At 37.7% G+C, this 25,450-nt stretch overlaps 1 protein-coding gene across 3 annotated transcripts in view; it reads right to left on the reverse strand.

The window, feature by feature from the left end:
- The window catches only part of RASSF6 (Ras association domain family member 6), a 63,734-nt gene that overhangs the window by 10,546 nt on the left and 27,738 nt on the right, over window positions 1–25,450 (reverse strand). For 2 of the 3 annotated variants that reach the window (XM_030877855.2, XM_030877857.2), the window contains exons 3-8: window positions 21,939–22,017; window positions 16,461–16,600; window positions 9,750–9,847; window positions 8,016–8,200; window positions 4,733–4,834; window positions 4,348–4,399 (exon numbers count right to left, since the gene is read on the reverse strand). In XM_030877855.2, the coding sequence (XP_030733715.1) occupies window positions 4,348–4,399; window positions 4,733–4,834; window positions 8,016–8,200; window positions 9,750–9,847; window positions 16,461–16,600; window positions 21,939–22,017 (656 nt within the window). The remainder of the gene's footprint in view (window positions 1–4,347; window positions 4,400–4,732; window positions 4,835–8,015; window positions 8,201–9,749; window positions 9,848–16,460; window positions 16,601–21,938; window positions 22,018–25,450) is intronic. The other variant, XM_030877856.2, reaches the window with a different exon arrangement.

The raw sequence follows: 25,450 nt of genomic DNA on the forward strand, positions 1-25,450 counted from the left end.
ACTTTACCAAATTCATTGATGAGCTCTAGTAGTTTTCTGGTGGCATCTTTAGGATTATCTATGTATAATATCATGTCATTTGCAAACAGTGACAGTTTTACTTCTTGTTTTCCAATTTGGATTCCTTTTATTTCTTTTTCTCCTCTGATTGCCGTGGCTAGGACTTCCAAAACTATGTTGCATAACAGTGAGAGTGGACATCCTTGTCTTGTTCCTGATCCTAGAGGAAATGCTTTCAGTTTTTCACCATTGAGAATGATGTTTGCTGTGGGTTTGTCATATATGGCCTTTATTATGCTGAAGTAGGTTCCCTCTATGCCCACTTTCTGGAGAGATTTTATCATAAATAGGTGTTGAATTTTGTCAAAAGCTTTTCTGCATCTATTGAGATGATCATATGGTTTTTATTCTTCAATTTGTTAATATGGTGTATCACATTGATTGATTTGCGTATATTGAAGAATCCTTGCATCTCTGGGATAAATCCCACTTGATCACGGTGTATGATCCTTTTAATGTGTTGTTAGATACTGTTTGCTAGTATTTTGTTGAGGATTTTTGCGTCTATATTCATCAGTGATATTGGTCTGTAATTTTCTTTTCTTATAGTATCTTTGTCTGGTTTTGGTATCAGGGTGATGGTGGCCTCATAGAATGAGTTTAGGAGTTTTCCTTCTTCTGCAATTGTTTGGAAGAGTTTGAGAAGGATGGGTGTTAGCTCTTCTCTAAATGTTTGATAGAATTCGCCTGTGAAACCATCTGGTCCTAGACTTTTGTTTGTTGGAAGATTTTTAATCACAGTTTCAATTTCATTACTTGTGATTGGTCTGTTCATATTTTCTATTTCTTCCTGGTTCAGTCTTGGAAGGTTATACCTTTCTAAGAATTTGTCTATTTCTTCCAGGTTGTCCATTTTATTGGCATAGAGTTGCTTGTAGTAGTCTCTTAGGATGCTTTGTATTTCTGCAGTGTCAGTTGCAACTTCTCCGTTTCCATTTCTAATTTTATTGATTTGAGTCCTCTCCCTCCTTTTCTTGATGAGTGTGGCTAATGGTTTATCAATTTTTTTTATCTTCTCAAAGAACTAGCTTTTAGTTTTATTGATCTTTGCTACTGTTTTCTTTGTTTCTATTTCATTTATTTCTGCTCTGATCTTTATTTCTTTCCTTCTGCTAACTTTGGGTTTTGTTTGTTCTTCTTTCCCTAGTTCCTTTAGGTGTAACGTTAGATTGTTTATTTGAGATTTTTCTTGTTTCTTGAGGTAGGCTTGTATAGCTATAAACTTCCCTATTAGAACTGCTTTTGCTGCATCCCATAGGTTTTGGATTGTCGTGTTTTCATTGTCATTTGTCTCTAGGTATTTTTTGATTTCCTGTTTGATTTCTTTAGTGATCTCTTGGTTATTTAGTAACATATTGTTTACCCTCCATGTGTTTGTGTTTTTTACATTTTTTCCCCTGTAATTGATTTCTAATTTCATAGTATTGTGGTCAGAAAAGATGCTTGGTATGATTTCAGTTTTCTTAAATTTACAGAGGCTTGATTTGTGACCCAAGATGTGATGTATCCTGGAGAATGTTCCATGCACACTGGAGAAGAAAGTGTAATCTGCTGTTTTTGGGTGGAATGTCCTATAAATATCAATTAAATCTATGTGGTCTATTGTGTCATTTAAAGCTTGTGTTTCCTTATTAATTTTCTGTTTGGATGATCTGTCCATTGGTGTGAGGTGTTAAAGTCCCCCAGTATTACTGTGTTACTGTCGATTTCCTCTTTTAGAGCTGTTATCAGTTGCCTTATGTATTGAGGTGCGCCTATGTTGGGTGCATATATATTTATAATTGTTATATCTTCTTCTTGGATTGATCCCTTGATCATTATGTAGTGTCCTTCCTTGTCTCTTGCAACATTCTTTATTTTAAAGTCTATTTCATCTGATATGAGTATTGCTACTCCAGCTTTCTTTTGATTTCCATTTGCATGGGATATTTTTTTCCATCCCCTCACTTTCAGCCAGTATGTGTCCCTAGGTCTGAAGTGGGTCTCTTGTAGACAGTATATATATGGGTCTTGTTTTTGTATCCATTCAGCAAGCCTGTGTCTTTTGGTTGGAGCATTTAATCCTTTCACATTTAAGGTAATTATCAATATGTATGTTCTTATTACTGTTTTCTTAATTGTTTTGGGTTTGTTTTTGTAGGTTCTTTTCTTCTCTTGTGTTTCCCACTTAGAGAAGTTCCTTTAGCATTTGTTAGAGCTGGTTTGGTGGTGCTGAATTCTCTTAGGTTTTGCTTGTCTGTAAAGCTTTTGATTTCTTCATCAAACCTGAATGAGATCCTTGCTGGGTAGAGTAATCTTGGTTGTAGGTTCTTCCCTTTCATCACTTTAAGTATATCATACCACTCCCTTCTGGCTTGTAGAGTTTCTGCCGAGAAATCAGCTGTTAACCTTATGGGAGTTCCCTTGCATGTTATTTGTTGTTTTTCCCTTGCAGCTTTCAGTAATTTTTCTTTGTCTTTTTGCCAATTTGATTACTGTGTCTGAACGTGTTTCTCCTTGGGTTTGTCCTGTATGGGACTCTCTGCATTTCCTGGACTTGGGTGGCTATTTCCTTTCCCATGTTAGTGAAGTTTTTGACTATAATCTCTTCAAATATTTTCTCGGGTCCTGTCTCTCTTTCTTCTCCTTCTGGGACCCCTATAATGTGAATGTTGTTGGGTTTAATGTTGTCCCAGGGGTCTCTTAGGCCTTCTTCATTTCTTTTCATTTTTTTTTCTTTATTCTGTTCAACAGCAGTGAATTCCACCATTGTGTCTTCCAGATCACTTATCTGTTTTTCTGCCTCAGTTATTCTGCTATTGATTCCTTCTAGTGTAGTTTTCATTTCAGTTATTGTATTGTTCATCTCTGTTTGTTTGTTCTTTAATTCTTCTAGATCTTCATTAAACATTTCTTGCACCTTCTCAATCTTTGCCTCCATTCTTTTTCTGAGGTCCTGGATTATCTTCACTACCATTATTCTGAATTCTTTTTCTGGAAGGTTGCCTATCTCCACTTCATTTAGTTGTTTTTCTGGGGTTTTATCTTGTTCCTTCATCTGGTATGTAACCCTCTGCCTTTTCATCTTGTCTATCTTTCTGTGAATGTAGTTTTTGTTCCACAGGCTGCAGGATTGTAGTTCTTCTTGCTTCTGCTCTCTGCCCTCACTCTGGGTCTTTAACTATTTGCTGGGCTTTTTTCAGAGGCAGCAGTGTAGAAAGACACCACAGGGTCTGCTTCTAGGCCTTCTGCTTCTGCTCCAAGTCCTCTTCAGTGGTGCCTATCTCTGTGATTTTCTTCCATAGCAGTTGATAGTTGAAGCAATTTTAAAACTTTGTTTATGTGTCTACAGTTGCTTTCATTGTGACCCTTCTTCATAATGTTTGTATCTTCTATCAATACATTTTTATACAGTTCAATGTTTCTACATTTTAGTTCTTTTCTAAAATAACTAGAATGATTACACACACACACACACACACACACTCTTAGAATTTTCAAACATTTAATATATTTCTTATATTTAAGCTTTTGACTTATAAGGACTTTAATTTTGTATGTGTTTGGAAATCCAGCTTTCATTTTCTTGTAATTGTTCCAGATCAAAATGTATTATTTTATTCTATTCAATTTCTGGCTCAAACATTCTGATACTTAAATTATAACCTGAGCTATTTTTATAATTTAACATTTAAAATTTTTCAGTTTTAAGGCTTTCAAAAATTTCATTTTAGTATTGCTTTAGGGTTTCTCTAATCTTTCACTCCCTGCTCCTAGCACCCTACATATAGACTCTTTCCAATGTCCTGCTGCTAAACTTTTACCTCCACCACAAAGTTCTGCACATTTTTCTCTACTGAGGAAGAGAGAACACTCCCACAATGTGTCAGACACTGTGCTAAGAAAGATGAGGAAGAAATGATATGTAATGATGACTCTAGTAAGAGCTAGAATGATAAGGGAAAGTGAAAAAGAAAGAAGTACAGAGGTCAACTTAAATGCCTAACAATTCCTGGGAACCTTCCACCTATTCTCCAGTGCTCTTTGATCACCATTCAGATAATTTAATGACTGGCCAACAAGCAAAGTCTTTTGTATTATAAACTCTTCTAGGATACCTTATTCTTAGGGTGTCTTCCTCTGAAATTGTGAAATACGAATAATGTAAAACACTCCCCCTCTCTTCCTTCTTCCTTCCCTCCCTCCCGTTCTTCCACAGAAGGAGGTAAACTGCTTTTCTGCCTTTCTTATGGGCAGAAAACGATAACACACTGGAGTCATGTTAGAACAACCACCAAGCTTTCTTACCTCCTGTTGCAAAAATAATGTAAAGTGCAAAATCCTGGGCACTATTTTCAATCTGTCAATGGAAAAGAAAGAACAGACGTGAATTCTTTGTTGTCAATGTTTTCTAAGCCAACCAGACCCAAATTATATATGTTTCTTCACTTTCATTTTTCACTTTCAGATATAAAACCTTTTCCGCTCCCTGGGGATAATGTAATTTCGCAGGCACAGTCCATTTATATTATAAATGGACCCATGCAGTTCAAACCCATTTTGTTCAAGGGTCAACCATACATAGGAAAGAATTCTTTGGAACTGAACATTTAATTTCAGAAAAATCCATTTATGTGCCTACAGTTAAATTATATACAAGATATTTATAGCTCAGTTCACTGATAAAGATTACCTTAAATTTTTGGAGAATTTGCTTTATTACTTCTTCAGTTCTCATATTACTGTTTATTCTGACCTTAGTTTCTGATCCAAAGGCTGGAGTGAAAATTGATGTCTAGAAGAGAAAAAAAAAGATTGATATAATTTTAAGGACTTAATGTGACAAACTAACGAGAGTCAATATTTTGAACCTGGCCTTCCTTTGGACAAAAAATCCAAGATCATCAGTTTAAAAATTTGCTTTCTTATTTTTACTTTCTTTGCTTTTGTTGAATACTGTACTATGTATGCCTTTAAGCAGCTTTATATTTTTTCTAGAGTAAGTTAGGTAAAACATCATTTGAGAATGTTCAAAACAGTTTCACTAGATAGTCACACCATTCTTCAGTGTAGTTTAAGATTTCAAAATTCCCTCCTGGTTGGGAATAATTGTTCTAAATTGTTTTAATTTGAACTGTATAAAATCACTCCTTTTTGGTTGGTCAGAAATGGTCCAGTGTTGGCAATTTCATATGGTTCAGCCTATATCTCAACTGAGGATTGAGGTGAAAGTGCTGCTAATTGAATATCTAGAACAATATTTCCTGCAAGTTTCTCTAATCAAGAGTCTGCCTTTTAGATAAACCTGGTAAAAGATTTCTATGGTCAGATAAGTCTGACACATCTCTCTTGGGGATTAGTAATGCACCATAAAAAAATCATCAGAAACATATAACCATAAAATTTTTTCTCATTGTTTGATCATTATTCCTATTTTAAAATAAATAGAATTCTGAGAGAGATGAAAAAAATTAAATGGAAAATTCCAGAAATAAACAATTCATACATTTTAAATTGTGTGCCATTCTGAGTAGCATGATAAAATCTTGCACCATCCTACTCCATCTGGCCCAAGATCCCCAACCACTGACAATGTTTGCTCCTGACAGCCAACTATCGACGTCATCATGGCTTGATGGTCCAGGATCATCTGAAGCAGATGATCCCCCTTCTGACATACTGTCAGAAAGTCAAGAGTAGCCTAATGCTGCATCACCATGCCTCCTTATTCACCTCACTTCATCTCATCACACCACAGGTGTTTTATCATCTCACACCCTTACAAAGGTGAATACAGTGCAATAAGATATTTTGAGAGAGATGGAGGGAGAGAGAGACCACATTCACATAACATTTTTTACAGTATATTTTTATAAATATTCTACCTTATTATTAGATATTGTTGTTAACATCTTATTTTGCCTAATTTATACATTAAACTTTATCATAGGTATGTATGTATAGGAAAAAACATAGTATATACAGAATTCAGTACTATCCTTAGTTTCAGGTATCCACTGGGAGTCTTGGAATGCATTCCCTTGGGACTACTGCATCACAATCTAAGCCTCTAGTACTGGAGGCATTATCAAGAGGTTTCATGATATAAAAACATATCTTATGACTATATCAACTTAAATTCCTAGATGCCCATCATTGCATACACATTGATAGAGTGCTTTGGGTTTCAGGGTTTTGTTTTCTGCTAGTTGTTATACTGCAGTGAATGATATTTGTGTGAAATATCTTTAGTTCCACTTGATCTCTTTCAATCAATATCAATAAAGCTAACTGTAAACGGAGTTCTTCCTTCGTGCAGATACTTATGCTAAGTACTGAACTCACCTCATTCCACTTAATCCCATCAACAGCCTGTAAAGAAGGAAGGATGAAGGAATGAAGGCTAAGAGGTTGAGTACTTTTTTATTTGCTCAGCAAGAATTTGCAATCAGGTCATCAGGCTGCAATGCCCAAGCATTCAGCTATGATGCTGTGCTGCCAACTTTAGTGCCCATTTCATTCTTAGCTCCGCATATCCCATCTGGAAGCTGCTCATTTGGAATAATGTGGCTTTCACAGCCTACTTTAACAGAAATCACCTCACAAGTGCTGATGACATACAGCATAATTCTGAGGAGAAGAAGAAACCAGGTAGTTGCGTATCTGTGGGGGACTGTCAATGTTACTTTTTGGCCAGGAGGAAGTTCTTGAGCCAGAAAAATGTCTAATTTGAACAGAGAATTCACAAGGGAGATTTCTCCATACCAGTCTCCAAAGGAACATATGGATACTCTCCCAAGGGATGAAAAAGAAGGATAAAAAGTAGAAAGCCCTAAAGAAAAAAAGCTTATGATGAATGAGTCAATATTTTGTATGAAAGGGCTTAGAGTGGTGCCTTGCACAGAGTGAGTGCTTTTTAAGTATTTATTGAATGAATGGATGAATGATCCCTAGTATATGACATGAAAAATTTGAGTTCTACAAAAACATGATGTATTTCCTACCTTCGACCAAGTTAAATGTCTTATAAATACTATAGAAAGGCACATATATATTTAACACATATTAAGTGAAAAAAATCAAAATGCAAATAGTATAAACTACAATTGCACTTGTGGGTGATATGGGTTTATGTATATGAGTTTATGTATAAGACCTGGAAAATTTAATTGATCAGAATAAACAAGCCTATAGCTGATTTTTTCCTTTTATTTAAATATTAATGTTTGAATGTACTTTGAACCAATCTCTTTTGTAGCACTTACATATTTTAATACCATTTGTGGATGTATTGGTTTCTTTGCCCAAGCCCTGAGCTCCATGCTGGCAAAGGCATCAATTGAGTTATCTTTATATTTCCAGTGTGTATCACAGGGCCTGCCACTTAGGGTTCACTGATCATGTTGGTTAAGAACTTGGGTTCTGGCATCAGACAGAAGCTGGGTTCGGGCTCAGAGCTGCTACTTAAAAGCAGTGTGACCGGTGATGGATTGTGTAACCTCTGTGAACCTCAGTTAACTCATACGTAAAGTAGGGAACATAATGGTATCTGCTTCATAGGATTGTTTTAGTGATTAATGAGATAATCCATCAAAACAGTTTAATGCTTAACACATAGAGAGTACCCAATAATAATAGTAGTAGTATATCTAAAGGCATTATTATTATTTTTAATTATAAATTGAATTGAGGGCTTCCCTGGTGGCGCAGTGGTTGAGGGTCCGCCTGCCGATGCAGGGGACACAGGTTCGTGCCCCGGTCCGGGAAGATCCCACATGCCGCGGAGTGGCTGGGCCCGTGAGCCATGGCCGCTGAGCCTGTGCGTCCGGAGCCTGTGCTCCGCAATGGGAGAGGCCACAACAGTGAGAGGCCCGCGTACCACACACACACACACACACACAAAAATTGAATTGAGTGATATTGTTAGCACAATAGACAACATTCTTTTAAATGACATTAATGAAACTGGAACTCACTTCATGGTTATAAAAGTGTCCGTTAATAGAGGCCCTATGCTTCTGTCTGTCCTTTCTGTCCATCGTCGGAGGCTTCATCCTTTTTCTCACCAGGGCTGCTTCACTCATGGTTCTATAGAGCAATGGGGATTCAGGTTCTTCATCTGCATGAAGCTTCAGAGTGCTACTGTGATAAGATAAATAATCTGGGGAGAATAAAGGTTATAAGCCCATATAATTTAGCTGCTCACCTCTTTGCATCGTGGGTGGATTTGATTACATACTTAGTAATTATATAGCTATGCAATGGACTATAATGCTTTTAAACAGAAAATAACAATGATCTTCTTTAAGAATAGGGCCATCTGGTGACACTTGTTTTCCATTTTACCTTGGAATTTTAATTATATTGTAATTAGAGTATAAGCATGTGATACTTCATCTTTCTCTAGCACTGGTGCTTAAATATAAATAGATTTTTATTGTATCTTTGGTGCCAAGAGATTGGGATTCCCTTGTGTTTAGATGAGTGTTGTCAAAGGGCTAATTATAAGGACCCTTATATAAAAGATGCCAAAAGGCCATAAGACAAAAATAAGGGAATCCGGGAAGGAGCATCATGTTTGTTACAGAATCTGAGTTGTTATAGAGACAGCAGAGAGGACTGAACTGAGAATGCTTTGAAAAAAATTAAGCTAAACATTGGAAGTTGTTGGTAGATTCATGAAGATAATGCCAGCACCATACCCTTGTTCAGTCTGAAGTCATTTTGGTAATATCACCATCCCGGGAATGTGAACCCCACCCCAGCCTCAGTCATCATCTTCTCCTTGGGTCTCTACATATTACATGCAAATGAAATCCATGTAAAATGTAAGATAACATGCCCGAGTCTCAGTAAATGACAGATACTAATATTATTACTAACACATCATCATTATTATGATTACTGTTGTCACATGTCATAGGGGCTGGCATTTTCCATTCGTTTGTCAAATTTGATATGAACTCACTTGATGTTCAAGTAGATTTCTCTTTTTTAAATAAATGCTTGAAACAACCCTATCAGATATAGTGAATGCAGTATATCTGCCTCTGAGAAGCAATGTTATATAAATATCTATTAACCGAAATGTTCAGCTTCTCAAAAGATGTAAAATTCAATCTGAAGGGCTTGGTCTAGCATAGAAATCTTCTGAGTATAATAAATGATCCTAATCCTTGGGGAAAATATAAAACAATTTTATGTACACAAACTTTATTCAAACCATCAGTTCTCCCTAATCTAGTAAATCTAAGGGACCTCATGTAATTAAAAAAATAATGTTTTTATATAGCAAAGTAAGGTTCTTAAACATCATATGAGCACTGTAGTGACTTAAGTTAGTATGTTCCTAAGATATATTTTTTTAATACAAAATAAGGGTTTAATAAGTAACGGTAGGGCTTCCCTGGTGGCGCAGTGGTTGGGAGTCCGCCTGCCGATGCAGGGGACACGGGTTCGTGCCCTGGTCCGGGAAGATCCCACATGCTGCGGAGCGGCTGGGCCCGTGAGCCATGGCCGCTGAGCCTGCGCGTCCAGAGCCTATGCTCCACAATGGGAGAGGCCACAATGGTGAGAGGCTCGCATACCGCAAAAAAAAAAAAAAAAAAAAGTAACGGTATATAAAATGTTGAATTTCAGAAAAACATTTAGGATTCATGCTTTGTATTAGTTTAAAAAAGTCTCCTCATTAATAAGATTTTGATACTGACCTTCCTGGGTATCTGTTGCTCCAGACACTGGAATCTGAGTCCTGTCCAAATCACTAATACGGTAAAGATCATCAAATTCTCCCCAGCGTGTCATTCCCCTGAAAAGTAATAAATCTTGTAAGTGATATTATTCTATTCATAAAAAGGCATAGGATGGTTTTCAGATTTACAGTATTAATATAATGCTGTGGGCCTCTGTAGGTAGACACATCATCCTAAGTTATAACAATTTTTTATATTATTAAAATTATATTTATACCAGAGTAGTCAGCTTGCATTTTAAATAATTCTTGTCCTGATTTTGAGCATGTTTTGACACGATAATTCAGTTACACACTGAACCACAAGATTATATAGATTCTGTAAAACATATGTGCCAATGGAATTAGTAGAAACCAATATAATCCATTTTTTTTTAACATCTTCATTGGGGTATAATTGCTTTACAATGGTGTGTTAGTTTCTACTTTATAACAAAGTGAATCAGCTATACATATACAATATCTCCTCCCTCTTGCAACTCCCTCTCACTCTCCCTATCCCACCCCTCTAGGTGGTCACAAAGCACTGAGCTGACCTCCCTGTGCTATGCAGCTGCTCCCCACTAGCTATTTATTTTACATTTGGTAATGTATATATGTCCATGCCACTCTCACTTCGTCCCAGCTTACCCTTCCCCCTCCCCTTGTCCTCAAGTCCATTCTCTACATCTGTGTCTTTATTCCTGTCCTGCCCCTAGGTTCTTCAGAACCCCTCCCCACCCTTTTTTAAGATTCCATATATATGTGTTAGCATACAGTATTTGTTTTTCTCTTTCTGACTTACCTCACTCTGTATGACAGTCTCTAGGTCCATCCACCTCTCTACAAATAACTCAATTTCGTTTCTTTTTATGGCTGAGTAATATTCCATTGTATATATGTGCCACATCTTTATCCATTCATCTGTCGATGGACACATATGTTCACCTTATTTTTGATAAGAGAGGCAAGAATATACAATGGAGAAAAGACAGCCTTTGCAATAAGTGGTGCTGGGAAAACTGGACAGCTCCATGTAAAAGAAAGAAATTAGCACACTCCCTAACACCATACAGAATCCATTCTTATACAGATACCTCACAATGCTTTTAGGAGAGTTTAGATACAAAGTGTTTATTCTGCCAACTTGCATTAAGTTCCTGTTGTATTCAAAGCATTTTTAGGTAAAGTGACTCCAATATAATGATATAAAGCCTATCTTTAAGACCCTTGAGCACTATAAAGAATGTGATTTATAAAGGAGGAAAATGTATAAGAAACTTCTTTTCCGACAATCATGATTTATATAGGGTACTAACAATTTTCAATGCATTCTAATGCCCAGAATACATAAAACTGGGCAACTGCTTATTTTTACCAGTTGGGCCAACACTTATTGTTATTTTCTTTCTGGCTTTAGATAAGCTACTTATCTTCTCTGTGCATTAGTGTTCTCACCTATGAAATGGGGATGATTATAGTATGAGGTAGGATAAGGTTATTGAGAAGATTAAATGAGTTAATTTGTGTAAAATCCTTGAAAAAGTGCCCAACACATAGTAAGCACTCAATATGTGTTAAAAACTATCATGATCATCCTCATCTTCATTGTTATCCTCATCATAATCCCCATCCATTTCATGATGGGTCAGGAGCCATTAGGGATCCAAGGTATTCCTAGATGTCTCTAGGTTAATAGACACTCTCGTAGCTGGGACCAGTCTTAGTCCTACTAAGAGTCTCTTTCATAATGTCTGTTTTCCTTGTGAACAAAAAATATTCACCCATAGGGAATCTGTGGCATTAATTCTTCCCAAATGTCACTGGTGGCAATAGCAACAAAAAATGCTTATTCATACTAGTGGTGGCAAATATGAATAAACATGGTCCTTTTCTTCCTTGATCTCTGAATTCCTTTGATGTCTTTTTACAACTTCGATATCATTTGAGCCTCATAATAAAAGCCTTATGACATAGATAAGATAATCCTAATATATTTGTTTATTAATTTTCTAGTAAGCTGTACTATACAGAATATAGCCAGTCAAAATAAATGTCTTAAAAGTCCAAGAACTTTAGGCAATAACTTTAACTCAAAGGAGAACTGTTTTGGTCCTGACTCAGACTCTAGTTATTCTTCCTTTTTTATTTTCAATTGAAGTATAGTTAATTTACAATGTTTTAGGTGTATAGCAAAGTGATTAAGATATATATATATATATATATGTGTATATATTTCCTTTTTCAGATTCTTTTCCATTATAGGTTATTACAAGATATTGAACATAGTTCTTGTGCTATACAGTAGGCCCTTGTTGTTTACCTATTTTATATATAGTAGTGTGTATCTGTTAATCCCAAACTCCTAATTTATCCCTCCCCCACTTTTCTCCTTTGGTAACCATAAGTTTGTTTTCTGTGTCTGTGAGTCTATTTCTGTTTTGTAAATAAGTTCATTTGTATCATTTATTTTAGATTCCGCATATAAGTGATATTTGTGGTATTTGTCTTTGTCTGACTTACTTCACTCAGTATGATGTTCTCCAGGTCCATCCATCTTGCTGCAAATGGAATTATTTAATTCTTTTTTATGGCTGAGTAATATTCCATTATATATATATATATATATATATATATATATATATATACACAACATCATCTTTATCCATTCATCTTTCAATGGACATTTAGGTTGCTTCCAAGTCTTGGCGACTGTAAATAGTGCTGCTATGAACATTGGGGTTCATGTATCTTTTCAAATTAGAGTTTTAATCTTTTATGGATATATGCCCAGGAGTGGGATTGCAGTATAATATGGTAACTCTATTTTTATTTTTTTAAGGAACCTCCATAATGTTCTCCATGGTGGCTGTACCAATTTACATTGCCACCAAGAGTGTAGGAGGGCTCCCTTTTCTAGTTATTCTTATGAGAGATAAAATTATCAATTTTCCCCAATCTATAGAAGATTAATTGAAAAAGGCAGATGTGATTATCATAGAAAGAGTGTTGGCAATGGAAAAGACAGAATACCAACGAAAAATGCAAACTAAAAAGGCAAAGCACCCCAATGGTATCTCCCATGGGGGAAGATAAGAGAGCCCAAGCATACCAGACCAGTGATGTGCTATAAATTCTTGGTAATCCTGCCCAACTTCACCCCTGTCCTCACCTTCTCTCAGCTTAGTGGTGTCACACAAATACAGAGAAACAAACATGCCTCAATATGGTCAGTGTTTGGCCCATTTTCCTTCCTACCATCTTAGCAAAAATAAACAACGCCCCCATCACCCCGTTTTCAGCTCTGGATTGTGTAATTTGAAGCGTCTCCACATACAGCTGTGCAAGTGACTAAACTTGAAGGCAGTTACCCAAAGTTTTCCAAAGAAACCTCGTTGGGACTTCATGTACTATCAAATAGTTTAACTTGCCCAAGCACAGGACTGTTAGCGTTGCCCTGATCAAGCTTCAGGATATATACCATTAGCAAATTTAAACTGTGGGGAGGTTTTCTAATGAGCTGCAAAATAAAAAGGAGGTAGAAATTTGATAGACACATAGAAGGTGGCCACTTCTCTACCCACCTTGTAAAAGAAAAAACACTATTGATGCCATTCAAATGTACACCTGTCCAGTTTTTGCTCTTTATGCCATTCTGCCATGACTTGTCCAACGCATGTCAAAGCAGACTTTGGAAAGAAATTAAAAGCAGAAATGAAAACTGGTGCAAGCAAACATAACCTCAATAAAGCTGTTTTTACGAAAAATTTCCAAGACAAAATACTTGGACCAGATATGAGAGATCAAAGTACTGTCCGTAGAATTGTTTCCATAAAAGATCACAAGTGGTCACAGCTCAAACTGATTTACTTTTAAACTTATACCACTCCCATTAAGGTGATTCAGTGGGACTCATTTCAAAGATAATTAAAACAAACTAGCTTGACAAACTGATGATTCTCCCCAACGGTGAATTGAAAGAAAAGATTGCAGCCCTTCCTGCAGCTGAGTACACAACTTCCACGTCTTTCATTCCACATTCCATATCCATCCACTGGAGATATTAAATCTGTGATCCTGAGAGAGTAGAGGTATAAGTTCTGCCCACAGAAACCCAGTGTGGGAAAGAGAACAATAAGAATTGTTAGGGAGTGAGGGAATAGTCCATTTCCTTACACAATTTCATTCAAGGCTCAGAGTTTAAACGAATAACACAGTGACGGTAGCAACCAGAGTGAGGGTGTCTAGGACTGGATTGAAACAAAGTGGCTCTGCACCCCACTAGGGAATCAGAGACCAAGGATCTTTTTCTGACAATTCTTACCCACCAGAAAAATCGGATACACTGCACTTCAAATATTCTCCCAGTAAGTCTCATTACTGTGGTAAAGGGCAAGCTAAGTTTTCTAGGGTAGTCTTTCTCAACTTTATTATTTTTTTTTCTCAGCTTTAAACTAAAGGAGATAACTTATGTTTGTTTCACAGCACTGTTCTGATAAACAATAAGAAAAGGCAAATGGATTCTATGGAAGTCACATCATAAGGAGATTAATTTATAATCTGCCACAGAATATGGAAAGGCATCAATATACCTTGTCTACCTGGGCTTCTGAAACTCATCCTCAAATTCAGTGTTTCTAGGAACAAGGGTTTGAATTTTTTTTTTTTTTTTTCGGTACGCGGGCCTCTCACTGTTGTGGCCTCTCCCGTTGCGGAGCACAGGCTCCGGACGCGCAGGCTCAGCGGCCATGGCTCACGGGCCTAGCCGCTCCGCGGCGTGTGGGATCTTCCCGGACCGGGGCATGAACCCGTGTCCCCTGCATCGGCAGGCGGACTCTCAACCACTGCGCCACCAGGGAAGCCCAAGGGTTTGAATTTTAATTTGAGAAATTAAAGAAAATATCTTGGGATATCCATTCAAAATCGTGATAGCTTAATGTGCTAATACAGGTAGCTTACTGCAACTCTTTGACATCTTCCCATAGTGTTCCATATTAATCAAGCATTCATGATTCAAATAATTTAAATGCATCAAAAAGAGCTGGCTGCTCAGAGAACTTTGCAATGAGTTCTTAGGCAATATGAAGAATGATAGCTAATTTTGCCAAATTCATATCTTGTACAGTTTCCTAAAAGCAGGGCCCAGGGGTAGTTTTTACTTTTAAATGATGCTCCTTGTCATTTAGAATCATCAGCCCCATCAATCTTCTAGTACCTGAAGGTGAGGGATGCAGGGCTTCATCAGGCTGCCTGTCTGTGGTTTCTCTTCTGCTATTCATAAGTACGGGACCCTTTGCCCTTCATTAGCTTGGATGGGAGACTAATCAGAAATGGTAGATGGAGAGACAGTTTACCCAACAGAGCAGAGGTAATTTAACCACCAGGATTCCGTGGGGTTCATTTGATACTAAATTCTGAGTCCTCTCTTTGTGCCGACACACTGCTGAGCACCAGGATAAAAATGAATAAAGCATGCTCCTTACCCTCGAGGAGCTCACAGGCTGGGGGGGTGGGGGCAGGGGTATAAAAATACAGTTAACGGCGTGCTCTGAAAGGGATATAGAAAAGTTGTCAGGGTACCTACTACAGGGTCAGAAAAGGCTCTCTGGAGAATGTGTTACCGACCTGAATCTTAAAGGATTGGTGGAAGAGTCTAGCAAATGGATGTCGAGAAGCAGATAGGCTTCCAGGCAGAGAGTCAGGAAAGTAAGAAACTGCATGACATGTGTAGGGAATTATAAAATTGCTGGAATTGCTGGAACCTCACATTTGAGAAAGATTGGCAAGGTGCAAATCATAGTGGGACTTCAGTGTTTTCCCCAAAGGAAAAGTGGGGCTTCCCTCAAGGTGATACCCGATTTTCCTTGGTTATGACCAAAGGTCAGATTGAGGAAAAGGTCCTGGCTGCTCTCTCTCTATCCTCTCTCCTGCTAGAACTCCAGCTCATCTAGTTATGGATAGAAGGATGGATGAAGAGAACGCTTGATACCTCCATGTACACGCAAAAAGGAGATGTGTTAGAAAGTCAAGGATTAAAAAGGAAGGGGAGAAGGGAGGGAGGAAGAAAACAATATTTATATCTGTGATTTCTTTGGGAATATTTATTAATTTTTCTAAAAATTGTAAAGGATAATGAAAAGATATATCTCAGCCCAACTTACGTATTCAAGGTACAGTTGCATAAACCCACACAGAGTACTGTTTTGTGCATTTACTGTACTTCACATGCACTTTGTCCTGATCCTAATAGGACACAGCAATCAGATGGAACATAATTAAGTCTCCTTTCCAGAAAGCAGGAAAAGCTCTTTGTTCTAAGAAGAGGAGAAATTTAAATTTTATCCCCCTCTTTTTGGTGATAAGACCGGGGCTAATGAAATCTTGCCTTTACATTTTGTTTTTTCTAGTGAAAGAATGCAGTCTCGCAGAAGAGAAGGAATACAGCAGAGAGGTCAAGAGCCAGACTCTGGCGCTCATAGACCTGAGGTCTAGTCCAGTTCTGCTACATGGTAATTGGGGATCTTGCACAAACTACCTAACCTCTCAGAGCCCTGGACACAAACGTCCTAGAGTTGATGGGGGATTAAATGAGGTTGTGTATAAACTTTAGAGCTTTCATCCTTGAGGCACACAAAAAAGGTAAATATGAAGATCATTTTCTAAGGAATTAAAATCATAAAAGGTAGCTCACCTTTTGGAAAAGACATCTGGTGACTTCAGCACAGTGAAAGAAGGGATTTGCTTCTCATCTTGTATTTTCAGTTGTATAGGCTGCTTTACTCCCCAGAAAATGTCCAGCATTCCTTCAACAATTAGTTTACCATCGTCAGTCTAGGGGAGAAACCAATCATCACAAACACTGTTTTTGTATTATTTATAGAAGGCAAATGTTTTAACTGAAGATTTAGAAATGAGGTCTGTAAGACATCTTAATAGATAAAAGATAAATTCCCAGGTGGGACTGTTTGGCTTTTAAATTTATCTACAAAACATTTCTACTTTTGAAACATTCTTTTATTTTTGAAAACAGCTATAACCAGCAAAGTCATAATCGTAATGACATGCCCACCAGAGGGCACAGTATGCTAAAATATTTTCTGAACTCTGCTTCTTCAATTAAGTGGAATTTTAATTCTCTAATTCTATTTAGCGTAAAATTAAAGCAGAATTAAAAACTGTGCTAAAGTAGAATTCAGAAGAACAGTTATTGTTCAGTTTAGTGGCTATTTTCTCATTTCTGAACAGGAAAAATTTAACTCACAAACTTATGCAGAACAAGTGAAATAATGTATGTAAAAACACAGTGTAAAATACACAACAAATTATATTTTTGAAAAAAATCAATAGCACTTGAGTAATCTCTTTCAAGTTGGAACTATTATAACAAAAGAAGGGAATTCTATGCAAAGAAAAATTAGTAAACAGGATTGAACACTTACTTATCCTGTGGATGTACATATTAATACCAAAGCACATTCCCATAGAATGTATTTTCTAATCTATTGCTCTCTTATATATGTAAAAGTCTGTTATTAAAGTAGTGTTATTATTATAGTAAATTTGGGAAATATAGAAAGAACATTCCAACTATCCAATAACTACTCTAACATGCAATAACTACTTGTTATTATGAAAAATCAATAATTAGAAAACATAATAAATATAAACATAAATGACTCAATTCTTATTTGAGAGTGTAATGAAAACTCTAGACTCTGGAATCAGACAGACCTGTGTTTGAACTCTGACTCTGCCATTTTCTAGCTGTGTTCTCTTGGACAAGATGTCAAACACCTATAAAACTGTGCTGCTTCTTCTGAAGAATGAAATCATAACAATCCTTGATTCATAGGACCTCGTATTTAAAGTGCTCAATAAATGATATTGCTTATTATTTCTTTGGCTGACAAGCCTACTTTGGAGTCACTCCTGAAACAAAGTTTTGCTCTTTCTCCTCCTTTTGAGTTCATATTTCAGATCACTGTGAGGTCAGGTACCAATCAGTTGTCCTTAACAGCCAAACATAATTTGCCCTCTGAAAGGGCAGTACATGATGCAGAGCCTACATTTTAGTTATTGATGTATAACATCTTTCCGTGGCTTAATTATACTACAATGAATCCCTTATATCAAAAACTCATAGGGGGGCTTCCCTGGTGGCGCAGTGGTTGAGAGTCTGCCTACAAATGCAGGGGACACGGGTTCGTGCCCCGGTCTGGGAAGATCCCACATGCCGCGGAGCGGCTGGGCCCGTGAGCCATGGCCGCTGAGCCTGCGCGTCCGGAGCCTGTGCTCCGCAACGGGAGAGGCCACAACAGTGAGAGGCCCTGCATACCGCAAAAAACAAAACAAAACAAAACAAAAAACTCATAGAATAACTGCTCTTCTGAGGTTATCTAACTTTTGCTTTCAAGAAGAAATACTCCAACTATTATCAGAAAATGAGGTTTTCTCATGTAAGGAATATCAGAATATTTTTTAATTTCAGAAACCATCTCTAGGACTTCCCTGGTGGCGCAGAGGTTGAGAATCCGCCTGCCAATGCAGGGGACACGGGTTCAAGCCCTGGTCCGGGAGGACTCCACATGCCATGGAGCAACGAGGCCTGTGTGCCGCAATTACTGAGCCTGTGCTCTAGAGCCCGTAAGCCACAACTACTGAGCCTGTGCACCACAACTACTGAAGCCTGTGCACTTAGAGCCCGTGCTCCACAAGAGAAGCCACTACAGTGAGAAGCCTGCACACCGCAACAAAGAGTAGCCCCCATTCGCTGCAACTAGAGAAAGCCCGTGTGCAGCAACGAAGACCCAGTGCAGCCATAAATAAATAAATAAATTTAATTTAAAAAAAGAAATCATCCCTTTTGAAATTTACTAAATAAATTATCCCTGAAGCCTTGTTTATACTTATCTAATCTCATTGTCTCAATCTTCAGGCCTTTTCTCTTCTAGATCTACACCAATACCCTTGGTGATCTCAATGATCCTTATATGCCATCTCTAAACTGATAGCTCCCAACTTTAGATATACAGCCCAAACCTTCCCCTAAACTTCAGTTGTCAAACTTGACATCGAATTTAATATGTTCCTAATTAACTTTTGATCTTTCTTCCTGTAACTATTTTCCTTTCCCAGTCTTCCCCATCTTGGTAAATAGAACCCCCATCCTTCCAGTTGTTCAGGTCAACATTTTTAAAGTCACCATTAAACTTTCTTTCATACTTAACCTCTCAAAATCCAATACGTTAGCAAATCCCATTAGCTTTACCTTAAAAATATATCCCCAATATGGCTATACTCACCATGGGTACTACCACAATTCTAGTTTATGCCACTGTCATTGTTTGCCTGGTTATCACAATAGTTTCTTTGGTGTCTACCTCATTCTTCTCTTGCCCCTCTATGTATTCTTAGTAGCTAGAGAGATCGTTTTATTTTTTACTTTTTTAACTTTTTATTTTATATTGGAGTATAGTTGATTAACAATGTTGTGTTAGTTTCGGGTGTACAGCAAAGTGATTCAGCTATACATATATATATATATCTATTCTTTTTCAAATTCTTTTCCCATTTAGATTGTTACATAATATTGAGCAGGTTCCCTGTGCTGTACAGTAGGTCCTTGTTGGTTATCCACTTAAAATACAGCAGTGTGTACATGTCAATCCCAAACTCCCTAACTATCCCTCCCCCACCTTCCCCCCGGTAACCATAAGTTCGTTAGAGAGATCCTTTTAAAATGAATCTTTAGATAATATCACAACTCCTCAGTGGCTTTCCATCTCATTCCAAGTACAAACTGAAGTCTTCACAATGATCTATAAGACCCTACATGCTCTGGTGCCCTCCCCTTCTCAGTTCTCTCTATAGCTTCCTTGTTCTCTACTATCCCATTCCCACAAGGTTCCTGCTGCACTGGCTTCCCCACCGTACCTCAGTTACACCAGCCAGGCTCAGGACCTTTATTGGGCTGCTGGATATGTCTGTGCCTGGAAGTCTGTGCCCACAGACTTCTACAAGGTTTGCTCTCTGACATCTTTCAGTCTTTGGTCAAATGTTCCTCTTTCCTCATCCACTTAGATTCCTGAGCCCTCTTCCCTGCTTTATTATTCTCCACAGCCTTTATTTTTTTGGCTGCATTGGGTCTTCATTGCTTCACGTGGGCTTTCTCTAGTTGTGGCGAGCAGGGGCTACTCTTTGTTGCGGTGTGCAGGCTTCTCATTGCGGTGGCTTCTCTTGTTGCAGAGCACGGGCTCTAGGTGCACAGGCTTCAGTAGCTGCAGCACGTAGCTGCAGTAGGCAACTCAGTAGTTGTGTCGCACAGGCTTAGTTGCTCTGCAGCATGTGGGATCTTCCCAGACCAGGGCTCGAGCCTGTGTCCCCTGCATTGACAGGTGGATTCTTAACCACTGTGCCACAAGCGAAGTCCCTCTCCAGTCTTTATCGCCATTGGATACACAGTTTACTTTTTTGTTTCTTTTCTGACTACTAAAATGTAAGCAAGCATGAAGGCAGGACATTGTCTAGTTTCTTCATTGCTATGTCTCTAGCTTTTAGAACAATGTCTGCTGTGTTGTATACAATAAATATTCATTAAGTTAATTAATCAGAGATTTAGAAAGCTACATGCTATTCTCCATGGACTGCCCCTTTTAACAGTGCCCATCATTGTAACTAAGTCAGAGACTTGCAAAATTCCGGATTCTAACTTTATTTATTTATTTATTTTTAAATTTATTTATTTTATTATTTATTTATTTATTTAGGCTGTGTTGGGTCTTTTGTTGCTGTGCACGGGCTTTCTCTAGTTGCGGTGAGCAGGGGCCACTCTTCGTTGCAGTGCACGTTCCTCTCATTGCGATGGCTTCTCTTGTTGCGGAGCACGGGCTCTAGGCACATGGGCTTCAGCAGCTGTGGCACACGGGCTCTAGAGCACAGGCTCAGTAGTTGTGGCGCATGGGCTTAGCTGCTCCGCAGCATGTGGGATCCTCCCAGACCAGGGCTTGAACCCGTGTCCCCTGCATTGGCAGGCGGACTCCCAACCACTGCGCCACCAGGGAAGCCCGGGATTCTAACTTTATTGACGGTGAGTAAAGATGGAAAGATTAAGCAATCTGATATTCTCACTGTATACTTTACTTCATACAGTTTTAAAAAATTATGTAAGACAGGGCACTTTATTCTAAAAAATCAAATGACTTGCAGATTGAGCACTGATTCACAGAATAGGAAATGACACGCCTCAACTTATATGCTTGTCACATCAAAATTCAAACATTTTCCTAAAGGAAATGAACTTCTTAACATCATGAATTCTATGGAAACAACCGAATTAAAATATGAAATCATTTTCTTAAAGTTTTGATCTTTTCTTAAATTTTATATTTTTACAGTTACCTATATGAGAGATCTAAGATACAGGATAATATTGAAATAATTTAAAATTAGGCCATTTAAAAAATTTAGGCCCATTTCTTTATAAAGGGATTAGTTATTTCCTAATTCTGTAGGAAATTACATTTGGGAAGGTAACTGAAATGTCCAATCAAACTAAATCATTTAAGCTCACTAATAAAGGCCAGAGAGGTTTATAAATTTCCTTCTGTTCCAATTACAGATTGGAACAGTGGTGGCCTAAAGTCAATGCTGTACACATTTGAAGATCTGAAACGTAGGTAGAAAGTTCTAATGTTCCCTAGGACCAGGAAGATATTGTAAAGATGTGAAGTGAGTCTCATTAGAATACAAGACTGAGTAGGAAGACCTGTGGAGGATGAGGCATTAAAAAACCAATCTAAGGCCACTTTGTACAGTAGCCTGCCAGTTGCAACCTTAAAAAGGCTTGCTGAATTGTTTCTAGGATAGATTTTTAATGGAATTGCTGTTCAAAAGATGTTCATACTCTGTTTTTAAAGTAGAAAGCAAATATGTCATTAAAGTTGTTTTAAACGTTTTCCCATTCTAAAAAAATACTTGGAAAGTCACATGTTTCAGGACTAGGATTTTGCAATATAGTCTAAAACCGAAAAATCCTGATCAAGTTAAAGATTCACCTGCTTCTCCCAGATGTTTTGCCTTACGGACTCCAACTTATCCTGACTTCTCTGTACTTTTATGGATTTTTTTCTCCTGTGAATTAAACTGTACTGCATTTCTTTGACGGGCTTACCTGTCCATATAAAATATGCAGATTTTTCTGGTTCCTATAAAAGATGTTATAGGTCTTCAATAAAGAATTAAGTTGTTCCCTAAAAAAACAATATTACATTCAGTTACAATCAGTCTTAGGCTTTTTAATGGTAGAAGGCAATAATGGTGCCTTCAGTTCAAAAAGATATGAGATAGGAAAAAATGGTTCAATGGAATCTTTACTATTCTGTCATTTTAATATAGGTCATTGAAAACTGAAGCCTTCTTAGGACATCAACAAATGTTGAAGGTGTTAATTCATAAATAAATCATCAAAGTAAAACAAATAAAATCTGGTCTTAGGTGGTTACTTTCCCTTAGTGGAGATGTGTGTTAATAATTTCAAAGTTGAATTTGATTTTTAAAAAGTCCTTCAAAATCTTCCATAATGAAGAAATGACTGGCTGCAAAGAGCTGTTTGAATTGAATTTATAATCTAAAGCAGTGGTTCTCAACCCATTTAAGTCACAGTATCTTCTGAAACCCTGATGAAAGCTTTGCCTTCCCTGCGGGGGGTGGAGTGGGTTAATCCTATATATAAACACATAGTTTTGCATATACAATGTGTAATAGCTAATTTATGTGCTATTTTGAAAGACTTTCCTGATAAACAAGGAAGGAGTTATTTTCCACATGGTGTAAGTATAGGTTCTTTTTATCTGACAGTAGCAAACTGACATTTAAAAATATTCTTTGTTTAAAATTCTGGAGTAAAAGGAAACTCCCTGGCTGTCCAGTGGTTAGGACTCCAGGCTTTCATGGCCAAGGCCCCAGGTTTGATCGCTGTTCAGGGAACTAAGACCCACAAGCTCTGTAGTGCAGCCAAAAAAAAAAAAAAAAAAAAAAATTCTGGAGTATATACATCAAAATATTTCTAGTGGGTGGTAGGATTTGAGATGATTTTAAATTTTTTTCTACTGTCCTCTCTGTTGTCAAGTTCTTCCCGGGGTTGTTGTTTTATAAAATTTTGAGTTAGTTTTATTTTGACTGTTAACAATTAAAATATTTTCATAAGAGAATAAATAAATAACCAAAGAATGGAAAATGACTGCAGACAAAGTGGTGAGGAGAGTGTTCTGTAGCAGGAGACAGCTGTAAAACAGATTTCGTTTCACATTCCTCTTTTGTTTTACAACATTTAATCAACCTAATTTAAGCACCTAGTATGTGCCTGACTTTATGCTTTCCACTGGAGATACAGCAACAGTTCAGGAATAGTTGTTGCTCCTAGGCATCTCACCCTCTGTGGCAGGTGGGCTCTGGCAATGGGAATGCTGGTTCCTGCCACACCTCCATCCTCCCCTTGTGCTACCACAGCTCAAGATGCTGCTGTCACTCACCCTGCTGGTCCAAGCTATCTTCTCTCACCTGCGTTATGGCAACAGTCTCCTAAAAGCCTCCCTGTGTTTGTTGTCTATTCTCAACAGCAGGAGTTATTTTAAAACAAACCTGATCACCTCTCTCCTTTGCTCAAAGCTCTTCAATATCTTCTCATCATTAGAATAAAAGCCAATATCCTTCCAATGACTTCAAAGGCCAGTTGTGATCTGATCCCTTTTACACCTTCCATCTCATTTCTACTTCTCTTTCCTTCACTCACTGAACTCTAGCCGCTGGCCTCCTTGATGTTCCTTGAGTACTCCAGGCACATTCTCACCCCAGGGCCCTTATACATGTTGTTCCCTCTGCCCAGAATGACCTCTCCCACGCCATCACACTGTTAGTGCATTCATTTTTTTTAGGTATTTACTCCAAAGTCACCTGCTCAAGGAGTCCTTCTTGACAACTGAAAGTTGTCATCTGACATCTGAAAGTTTGCCTTCTCCCAACATTCGTATCCTGCTTTCCTCCTTACCTCTGCCCCTTGGTCACCATCTAACCTTGAATATATTTTATTTATTTATCTTATATTCTGTCTCCTTCACTAGACTGTAGCTCCAAGAGACTAGGCTTGCTTCCATGTTTCGTTCACACTATGTTTCATGTGCCTGGAAGAGAGCACGGCACATAGTAAGAACTCAACAAACACTGGTTGAATGAAATGATCAGAAGAAGTCTTATTCCTAAAATAAAACCAAACATATCAACAGGTGGAAAGCTTTTTTATATAAGTTGCTTTATGGGGGAGGCATCTCATGATATTAAACTTCCAGATATAGTAATTGCTAAAATCCCTTTGATCTTCAATACCTGTCTCCCTCCCATAGGAATACTTGGCTCCGTGAGGGCAGGAATTTTGGTCTATTTTATTCATTGCTGTCTTCCCAGTGCTTAGAGCAGAGCTGTGCTCATAGTGGGTACTTATTCAATAAGCATTTAATGAGTCATGAATGACAGAGTTCATGTGTATTGATTTTTATGTTTGAGATCAGGTAAACATACTTTCCACTTGACTTTTCTCACTTGTAATTTTTAATGCGCACATTTCCAAGGATCAGTACACTCCACACGAACACCACATAAAAAAATTCTACAGAATTCCTCCATGCTATTCTTCCGTTTCCCAGCTGGCTTACTTTAGAATTTTAGTGTTGATGACTATTTCTGTTCTAAACATCACTGGGCACACAAGGGATTTTGTTTCATTGGAGTCATTGCTGTGGAATAGTTCCTTAAAATTAACATACTGGTAAAGAGCATGAACACTTTTATAGCTCTCATTATTGGGAGCCAGGGCAGCATACGGACATTGCCGGTTCACTTGGGATGCAACTCCTGATATGCTGAGCTGTGAGAGTTGTTATTAAAGTAAATGAATCTTTACATAACCTTATTCCCTCAGCTTCTGTTTCTGATAAAACTGCATGTTAAGGTACGGTACAAGTATCCTTCAAAGTATTTACCTCAGTACCGTGTTTGATTAGAAAGATTATTCTCTGGGAACAAGCTACTTGGAAAATGTTTCTGTATCTGAAAAAACCTGACTAAATCTTTCTGCACAGAAATAAGTCTCCAAATGACCCAGGGAGTCAGCGAACTGTGGTCCCAGGCCACCCGCTTTTGCAGATAAAGTTTTATTGGAATACAGCCACACTACTTTGTTTGCCTATTGTCTATAGCTGCTTTATTTCTATAACTGCAGAGTTGAGTAGTTGTGATACAAACCAAATGGCCTACAAAGCCTAAAATATTTATTATCTGACCCTTTACAGAGGTAGTTGGCCAACCTATAAACCATGTGTAACACAGGGTAACTAAATACCACAGAAATCTTCCATATTTTTCTCACCACAGGCAGGATCTTTCTGACTATCAGTGAAACTTTGAAGGATTTTGGCATGTGGAAGAAGAAAATAGTTCAGTAAAATAGTGTTGGGATAAAATTAGGTAAGTTAACGGTGTAATAAAGTGAGGAGCTAGAAAAGAAAATCCGGAAGTCAGGTGAACAACTGCAGTAATGGTGTATGCATTCCAAATATTAAAACTTCATCACAATTTAATCGTATGCACTTTACCAGAGGAAATTTTGGAGATGATTAGTCTATGCACCTG

This window comes from Globicephala melas, chromosome 5 (genome assembly GCF_963455315.2).
Source record: "Globicephala melas chromosome 5, mGloMel1.2, whole genome shotgun sequence".
Taxonomy (NCBI): Eukaryota; Metazoa; Chordata; class Mammalia; order Artiodactyla; family Delphinidae; genus Globicephala; species Globicephala melas.